At 38.0% G+C, this 10,145-nt stretch overlaps 1 protein-coding gene across 1 annotated transcript; it reads left to right on the top strand.

The window, feature by feature from the left end:
- Nucleotides 1-9,248: 9,248 nt before the first annotated feature.
- Nucleotides 9,249-9,895, top strand: LOC131680711 (callisulfakinin-like). Its single transcript, XM_058961419.1, has one exon. It carries the CDS (start codon nt 9,337-9,339, stop codon nt 9,757-9,759), a length of 423 nt encoding a protein of 140 aa, XP_058817402.1. The 5' UTR covers nt 9,249-9,336; the 3' UTR covers nt 9,760-9,895.
- The last annotated feature ends 250 nt before the right edge of the window (nt 9,896-10,145 follow it).

Below are 10,145 nucleotides of genomic sequence, written 5' to 3'. Positions count from 1 at the left end.
CTTCTCAAAAAGTGTGGAGTTTGATGACCAATGTTTTAACATCTTGTCTATTGTACTCCAACTCTACATAGAATACATACTATACATAGTAATAAACAATCGATTATTCCACCTGCAAAAATATAGGCTTGGAAAATTTATTCAGCCTAACTATTTCAGGCATAAAAGTAAGTTTTTTAGCATTCATTCATCATAAAAAACGATAACATTATCATTACATTTGTTATTTCGTTTATTTAACACCGCTCAATGCGATAGCTTAACTGAGCCATGCATCGATTAATATTCACAATATGTAAATAAAATTAAATAAATATAATTTATATATTTTTCTTATTTCGATTATAGAAATTTTAACCTTAAGGTCATTCGACTCTTTGGGTTAGAAAAATCTATAACACTATGTGCGGGGTTGGGATTCGAACCCAGGTAAGTTGCGTACAAGGTAATCAATTTACCAACTACGCTATGCCCGCCCCTATATAGAATTTAATTATATTTTCATGAGATATTGTGTACACGATTTGTTACATAAATTTTCAAGACAAAAGAGTTATTTGATTTTTTAACGTTTATTTTAAAAGAAACGTACATAAACCCTCAAACTTTGAAGTTTATTTTAAAAGAAACGTGCAGAAACCCTCAAACTTTGAAGTTTTTTTCAGAGGCCTGGACCTAGTCTTGTGAACCAAACGACTCTGCTCAACAAATTGGGTAAATGTTTGTTATCGAGAAGAAGTCATCAAAAGACACCGCTGCACCGCTTTGGACGAATTGTTCGTAAGAATATTCCCCACAACCTGATAAAAATTAAAATTAGGCATGGCTTACCACGATCAAATTGAAAAATTGAACCTTTTATGCTGACTAGGTAGAAAGTTGGTGTCTTCGACAATGTTTTAGAAATGCTCGTAATAAAAAATTTTGTTGAACTAGTTGAACTTGTAGGATTTAATGTTATCGATTTGTAAAGCGTTTTCTATAGCAACACCCTCAAATTTAGTTTTTTAATATAACTTTTTCCACTTCAATAACTCTAAAACGAATGAGTATTTTTACAAGAGATGTGCGCGGCGCCGCCAATTTCAGGTAACATTTTTATATACAGTGTTCAACAATATTTTTACATGCAATCTTCAACAATAATTTAATTTTTACATGCAGTCTTCAACAATATTATGTGGTGTTAATACCTCAACATTTGTCTGGAACATCGTTTGCACGAAAAATCACAGCGAAAAAAGCTATATTAAATAGCTAAATTTAAGGGGTTTGCTTAGAAAACGCTTTTAAAAATCGTAACATCCTACAAGCTCAAGTTGTTCAACAAAATTATTCATTATGAGCACTCCTAAAACTTTGTAGAAGACACCCACTTTCTACCTTGTCTGTAAAAAAAGTTAATTTTTCTATTTCAATCATAGTAAGCCATGCCTCAATTTAATTTTTATCAGGGTGTGGGGAATATTCTAACGAACAATTCCTCCAAAGATACCCTATGAATATATTCAATAATTTGGCCTCTAGTGACGTTTTTGGCATTTCCGACCACTGTGCGTTGAATGCTGGCTCGTGGTGGATTCGGATTGGTTTGTAGTAGTTGTGAAGCCAACCGACTAAACTTAAACCTCTTATATCTCGTAATCCTCATCCATCAGGGGCAACCGTTAAGTACTGCTTTAGTAAGGATTGTGTTCTTGCTTATTTTGTTTTCTGTGAATCGTCATGTTTTTATCCATAGCTACTTTTCGTTACATGCTGTCAAACCTTTGCGATATATCTCACCTGCTCAGGTCTGCTGCAAATATCGTACCCTGTTGAGACATGAACCGGTCTGGGGGTGTCGACCATAAGGATTTACATCTGTTTACAACCACCTTCGACGGGTTTCTTATCCTTCTTGATGCTAGTCGTTCCTATTTATCTGCTAGCTGGTGCTGAGAACATCTTGGCGGCAGTATTTCACCCTATACCGATGCCAATTTTCGCGATCCATTCCGCTGCCGCTCTAACGGAATAATCATCGGCGGTAAAAAAATTTTAGACTACGATATCCCCATTTTCTCCAACTTCGTGTTTTTCCTCCTTAACTACAGTTGCTAGCCCTCTGACCGACATCTGCCGTCTCACTACTTTTGCTAATATCGAAGCTTGTCGATACGTTAACCGATCCTTCAGAAAAGCCGCCACCCTCGCAAAGTTTCGTCCTTGGTTTCTTCATTGACTTGTTTCTAAAGTGACCGAACTCAAATGACATTTTATGTGTCCAAACGGTTTGCAGTATATTTATTTTCCTGGTCAGGAAGATAATAAATTTTTAAAAGTATTTCAAAAGGATCATGGGGGGGGAGGGGTTGTTGCTAGATGTTTGTTCTAAACTGGGCGGATGGAGTCAACAGGGTATATTTTCAATTCTTTCGCTATTTTGAATTGATTCCGTCGCATGCTAATCTTCGGTGAAAAGCACAATAGTAGCTGTTCACAATTTCACAGAATGTATGTATGTATGTGGGTAGCCACCATCCTAGCTTGAGTCTTGCTCTTCATGCGGCTCCACTTAACAGTACGCTGAAATTCCGTTACCTTTCTGAATTCTGCATACCGCTGTATAAAGGGCCAAAATGGGGGTGGCGGACCCGTAGACAATTGCACCTACTAGGTATCCGCGGAAATCAAAGAGTTTTCTTCCAGCACACACTTAATTTTTTCTGCCATCTTTTACCGAAATCTCAACAGCTGAGATCTCAGTAAACCATTTTTTGGCTGAGATCTCCGTAAAAGTGACGTTTCATAGCTGATACTCGGAAAATATTTCACCGAAAATCAGCTAACAAATCTCACTTTACTGAGATATCAGTTTTTAATTTTGCTGATTACACAGCTGTTGGGAAATTGCCGAGCCGAATTGAGTGTGCAATATGATCTAACAGATTAAATAACGTATTTCGCGATACTTGTCCTGCTTTCATCGGAGTATCGGTTTGAATCGGAATTTGCTATATGATCGCACGCCACAACCCGCAACTCCGGATTCGGGATGAAATTGAATAGCCATTTACGGGGACGCAATACACTAAGGTTTTTTTTTACACGGGGGATACGTACCGTGTAAAAAAACCGTGCAAAAAAAAACCGCGTTAATTGCGAAATCCGTGTAAAAAAAACCGCGTTAATTGCGAAATCCGTGTAAAAAAAACCGCGTTAATTGCGAAATCCGTGTAAAAAAAACCGTGTTAATTCAGAAAACCGTGCAAAAAAAAACCGCGTTAATTCAGAAAATCGTGCAAAAAAAACCGCGTTACATTCAATGCAAAAGACTTAGACGATTTTAGGAAAAGGGATGATTTCGGAGTTTTATCAAAAATGTTCTAAGTCCTTTTGAAGGCAAAAGACTTAGACGATTTTTGAACAGGTTTTTTTGCACGGATTATGCAAGTAGCACGGTTTTTGCTTTTTCCAATTCCTTAGGTTTTTGGAAAAGTGGAAACGTCGGATCTTGAGGTTTCCTTTTGTCCCGCACTTTAACAATATGGTTGTTTTCGGTACAGTGTTAACGAGTAGGCACCAAATATCGATGCCTGAGGCCATTTGGAATACCAAGATGACGACTTCCGGTCTAACAGAATTTTCAATAACCCAATCAGTCTGCATATTTTCCGAGCGGGCCTAATGAGCGCATGATAGAGATCAATGTCTGAGGCCATTTTGAAATACAACATTGAGACTATCGGCTTAGCGATATTCTGTATAACTCACAACATGGAGTGTTTTGGAACTGGATTGACAAATATGTAGTTGCCAGAGATCTGAGTATAAATATCCAGCGTAAAACAAAAAGATACATTTATTTTTGTATATTTTGCATTTATAAGATAAGAAAAATGTGCTCATGAATGGATTTACTCGAATTTGAGTTGGTTCGTCTGCTAGAGCTCATCGAGCGAATCTTCATGCGAGACTCAAAGTCGAATCAAAAAGCTGACATAATCAGAGGGAAATAATAAAATCAGGTCTTCGCTGTATTATTAAGGGGGGCGTCTGGTGTAAAGTGCTCAAACCGAAAGTTATTTTGTTTTACGATTTTGAAGGCAAGGAAACAATGCATCTTTTATGTAATGTTAAGCTTTAAATTTGTACGTTTATTCTGTACGAAAAAAATATTTGCGCGGCCTTATTCTGCGCGGCGTGTGACGTGAGACGACGAAACTCACCTCACTTTACGTGATTTTTCTCACCCGATTCTGAGAGTCGACTCGGGTGAGGTGAGATTCCTCATTGCGGTTAAATGGGAGTCTCACGTCACCCGAAGTGACTCTTCAGAATTGGGTGAAGTCACGTAGAGTGAGGTGAGTTTCGTCGTCTCACGTCACACGCCGCGCAGAATAGGGTCGGCAGCCACGCAGAGCCACACATACGAGCGTTCCAAGAGTAGACGTCCAACCATTTCCACGTCGAGGAGCGCCGCGGCTAACACGATGACTCTTGATAAAATTGTTTGACACAGGAAATTAAGTAAAATTTGTAAAGCTTAGACTTGTAGTTACTCGATGAACCCAAAAAAAGTTCGAGTTTAGGAAAATGGCTTCATGTAAACCGAAAAATCTCATATTTTTCTGTAAAATTCGTGCACTTTTCTTCAAAATAATAGAGAGAACAATTTTTTCATTCTGTTTTCTGTGGTTCACCGACAGGCTACACATATTGTGCATTTTCATAAAAAAAAATCAAGTCAATTCTTTGATTAGTTTTTGAGTTATCGTGTTCACCAATTAGAAAAACGCGGTTTCGAAAAAACGCTATTAAAGGATACTCCATATCAAATTGCATCACGGAAAAAATGACGTGGAAAACAATCCATTTGGTATTTTCTCTTAAAAATTTGGGTGGAAGTAGTTTAAAGTGTATTGCTCACACTGTATTTTTTATCGCTGTCAGTCTTAAGAAAATTGTTGCCGATAGATTGAAATCTGCGTGTGTCACAGCAAATACGCGCGAGGAATGCATGGCTGTTTAAAACAAAAGAAGTTCAGCGTGGTCACCGAGATTGCGGGAGACTATTCTAGAGGCTCAATACTAACAACTAAGCGGATAAAAAAGAAGTCGATTTTTTTGCCCACTACACCAGACGCCCCCTTAAGATGAATGAGATGTACACTAAAGCAGAGATGATGCTTATAGAGATGCGCGAAGACTGAAGCCAAAAGTTCCAATCGAACCCAAAACAACGGTTCCAAACTAGCAATGTAAACAAATATGGCGGATTTAGGAAGTAATGCGTGGGGAGTATCGAGATTGAAATGAAAAGAAATGCATATCTGCATCCTGCATCCTCGATACATTTTTTCTAGTGCAACGAAAAACATGTAGACAGGCTCAGTAACGTAAATCAATGCGTTTCCAAGTTACATGATTGAGTATTGTGGGAAATATTTCAAAAAAGGAATTCGCCAAGCATTCATTAAAACTACAAGTCACTCGCTGTTTACACAATATTCCTGGTTGCCAAAACTAGCAGACAAATAATTTGTAAAACCGTGCAGCCAAATTTACTGTTTTTCTCGCCGCGTGTCTTTATATTTAAAACATCGTCTTGGCACTAAAATAGAAGTCACCATCTTAGATGAAAACATGACTTCCGGAATTGACATCCGGTATCTATTCATTAACGCTATTACAAAAATTCTCACATTGTTGTGGTAATTGAAAATTTTACTAAACCGAAGTAGCCATCTTGATTTTCGAAATGGTCTCAGACATTGATATTTGGCACCTACTCGTCAATCTCGTTCCAAAAATACTCATATTGATTGGGCTTTGGAGAATTCCACAGAACCGGAAGTCGCCATCTTGAATTTTAATATGGCACCAGACATCGATATCTAGCGTCTATTCGTCAATTCCATTCCAAAAATACCCATATTGATTCGATTTTAGAGAATTACAATGAACCTGAGGTCGCCATCTTGGTTTTCCAAATGGCCTCTGACACTGATCTCTATCATGCGCTCTATTAGGCCCGCTCTGAAAATATGCATGCTGATTGGGTTATAGAGAATTCCACTGAACCGGAAGTCGCCTTCTTGGTTTTTAAAATGGCCTTAAACATCGATATCTGACGTTCACTCATCAATTTCGTTCCAAAAATACCCATATTGATGGGGTTTCAGAGAATTCCATTGAACCGGAAGTCGCCATCTTGGTTTTCAAAATGGCCTTAAACATCGATATCTGACGTCCACTCATCAATCCCGTTTCAAAAATAACCATATTGATGGGGTTTCAGAGAATTCCACTGAACCGGAAGTCGCCATCTTGGTTTTCAAAATGGCCTTAAACATCGATATCTGACGGCCACTCATCAATCCCGTTCCAAAAATACCCATATTTATGGGGTTTCAGAGACTTCCACTGAACCGGAAGTCGCCATCTTGGTTTTCAAAATGGCCTTAAACATCGATATCTGACGTCCACTCATCAATCCCGTTCCAAAAATACCCATATTTATGGGGTTTCAGAGAATTCCACTGAACCGGAAGTCGCCATCTTGGTTTTCAAAATGGCCTTAAACATCGATATCTGACGTCCACTCATCAATCCCGTTCCAAAAATACCCATATTGATGGGGTTTCAAAGAATTCCACTGAACCGGAAGTCGCCATCTTGGTCTTCTAAATGGCCTCAGACATGAACATTTGGCATCTACTCGTTAATGCTGTTCCAAAAGCAATCACTTCCACTTTTCCAAAAATCTTCGAAATTCTTTGCATTCAAAATGGAAAAGCAGAAACCGTGTAAATTTGAAAATCCGTGCAAAAAAACTTGGTCAAAAACCGTCTGTCTTTTGCCTTCATAAGGATTTTTGCTAAAACCGTGTTAATTGCGAAATCCGCGCAAAAAAAAATTGATCAAAAATCGTCTAAGTTTTTTGCCTGGACTTAGAACATTTTTGCGAAACCCGTGCAAAAAAAATTGTTGAGAAATCGTCTAAGTCTTTTGCCTTTAAAAGGACTTAGAATATTTTTGCGAAAAACCGTGTTAATTGCGAAAACCGTGCAAAAAAAAACCGTGCTAATTGCGAAAACCGTGTAAAAAAAGCCGTGTAAAAAAAACCGTGTAAAAAAAAACCTTAGTGTACCTTTCATTTGAGACTTTTCACATTCACATTCCGAACACGAACTAGATAACAGTTACTCAACCCAAATAAACAGCAACACCGGAGAACAACTGTACAAATCCATGCTATACATTCCGCAACTGACTGAGGAGCTCGTAAAGATTCTACAGAAAGACTATCCAGATCTTTAAGTCTCCATCAGACAACACAGCACAGTTCAAAAACTCCACAGCCAGGCAAAAAATCCAAAAACAAACAAGATAAAAGCAACATAATATATAAAATTCCATGTTCCATTACAACAATACAGTACATTACAGTTACACTAGAATGAGTGCAACAGTTGTTACATTAGAATGAGCCACAACAAACTATCTACAACATTGTCCGGCCACAGATCACACATGAATAAGCTTGATAACTTGTCCAACTCAACCAACAGTGCAACACAAGAAATAAATAAGCTGAGAGAGGAAACTGCTCTCATAGAACACTGCATTGAACACAAACACCGCTTCGATCTTGTCCACACCACTATTGTAGACCGAAGTTTCCATACACTACCGTTCCTAGAAATGTGCCATATGCACAACACCCCAAACACTGTCAACAGGAAAATGGGCTCTGCCCATAGTATTGGAAAACACACACACACATCAGCAAACAAAACAACGTTCCAGTTATCAAATGTATCGATCCCAATATAACCCAAAGCAAATATCCCAAAAATAATAACCCTATCGGTCTAGTTTAGTGCCGCCATCAACATTGTCAATTTATGTCCGGACAGAAAGCAAAGAACACCAAAAATACATTACAGCGCCACAAATCATATTCGTGATACAGTTCTCAAAACCAAATATCGCGGATCAGTTACACCTTTATGATCCAGTTCATATTGTTACGCATACTTATTAGAAAACAGCATACCACAATCAGACGAAAAGAAATTACAAATATCAGGATAAAACTGCTGATATCATGAACATGAGTAAAAGTAATGCACGTGTCAAATTCGAAAGTGAGCCTAAGAATAAAATATCACGATAACGTTCATATAAAAAATTGTGACTAAAATCCTGAAATCATGAACATTTATCTAATCTGCCAGTAAAATACTATGCGAAGCAAGTGAATAAAAATTTAAAAAATTATGATTCAAGTTTTGAAATCTTGAACATAAATCGCGATACTCTGCCAAAAACATTCGACAGCAAACTCATGAATAAAATTTCACGGAAATGGGATGAGCAATTACGAAAATCGCGACAAATCTCGTGAAATCATATGTAAGTTGATGTGGTTTATACAAACCAGTGCATCCCCAAATTATGAACAAGCATCAAACAAAAACTAAACATGCCCAGGGAACAACCACAGTACCCCAACCAAACATTGGAAAGTAACGTCATGTATATTTTTGGAGCGAACTAGATTTTTGAAAACACAAATAGTTTCATGAATACGAGGTATATTAATCATTTATATTTTCGTAAATCGTTCAGTTCACGAAATTGTTATATTTTTTTACGAACCTATGAACGATTTTTTTCAGCAAAATAGAAGTAATAAACAAACTGATTGAATTGGTAAAATAATATTTCTTGTCCTAGTTTTTGTGTATTTTTCGCATTCTTTTTCATAGAATTAAGTTTCATCATCATGTTGATGGATTTTCAGAAATTATTTTGATGATATTACTTTGTAAGAAAATTAATCAAAGCCAATTCCTAATAGCAAACAGAAGTTTCCTTTTGTTTCGGTATCTAAGTGTTTAGGGTGATGATGGTGATTTACATCACATGATGGTGATGACTCTGGCAAAACAAATTGAAAATAGTAAACCTTCCTCCGGCTGGCGAATGATAACATATTTCTATAAATCAGCATTACAAAGATACTCAATCAATCTCCCACCCGAAGGCTCCGAATAAATGCCAAGCAAAAATAACACATCAAAATCCAAAATGACACTAATTCAATTGGTTCTACAATTTGCGCGGTGCAAACGCGTGCGGAATACTGAAACCGCCACTTCTACTTGGCCGTCAACAGTTTTACCTAATGACGGGAGAAAATAAGATAATTCAATCCATTGAAGAAAGGCACAATCTTAGTAAGGGTATAAATTGACACTGGATTCTCTGGTATCGGGTCAGTTCCAATCGTAAATCGGCGTAAGCAACAGTTTGTGTTATCATTTTTCGTTTTTATCCGCCGAAATGACTCGCCTAACTTTAACCATGTTGGCTACTTTGATAATCTATTTCGCCTACCATACTACAGTGAGTGAAGGACTTTCCGCTGGCGGTTCCAATCCGCCGGGGAATGGTGAAAATTTGGTGAACGATGAACCTGTTGGTAAAGCTGTGAATGCCTGGTTGAAGAGTGCGTACAACCGAAGGTCGTCGGGTGTTACAGGTGGAGGCCGATTTGGAACACTTGCTGGATTGCGCCGATTAGCTCCAATCGATTCAGGAGCAACGGGTGGAAGAATTCCCCTTGCTTACCTATCGGACGTCGGGCTACTCGAGGATGAGGATATTGAAAAACGGTTCGATGACTACGGGCATATGCGTTTCGGAAAGCGTGGCGGTGAGGGCGATCAGTTTGATGACTATGGACACATGAGGTTTGGACGGTAAATAGTGCAGTGAACGCGTCTTCACAATGTGCAACTGCTTAGCGGCTGGTGACTTCTTTTTTCGTTTGGTTGAGTTGGTTGCCAATAGGATGAACGTGTAAACAACAAAACGTAATAAATAATGTGCTGATCTTCAAGTGGGATTGTGTGATGATTGGAAAGAAATGCTACTAATTAGGAGATGTAAATAACAGTGTGCTGACTGAGCACATTCGAATTTCAAGATTTCTCACAAAGTGAGCGAGTGCAGGTTTTGTAGGGACTCGACTACCTTTTGGCATTTATGTTACATGTCCAGTACAGCATGCAAAATGCGGGATATTTCGTTTGTCTTCCTTCTAAAATATCTATAATTTTTTGCAAAATTCAAAACTTTTTGAGCGACTT

This window comes from Topomyia yanbarensis, chromosome 2 (genome assembly GCF_030247195.1).
Source record: "Topomyia yanbarensis strain Yona2022 chromosome 2, ASM3024719v1, whole genome shotgun sequence".
In the NCBI taxonomy this organism is placed as follows: domain Eukaryota; kingdom Metazoa; phylum Arthropoda; class Insecta; order Diptera; family Culicidae; genus Topomyia; species Topomyia yanbarensis.
The sequence above is the reverse complement of the archived record's forward strand: the minus strand, read 5'-3'. Positions and strand labels throughout refer to the sequence as shown.

Bases quoted from the DNA above. Each gene is read 5' to 3' on its own strand.
- LOC131680711 (XM_058961419.1), top strand. From the start codon at position 9,337: ATGACTCGCCTAACTTTAACCATGTTGGCTACTTTGATAATCTATTTC.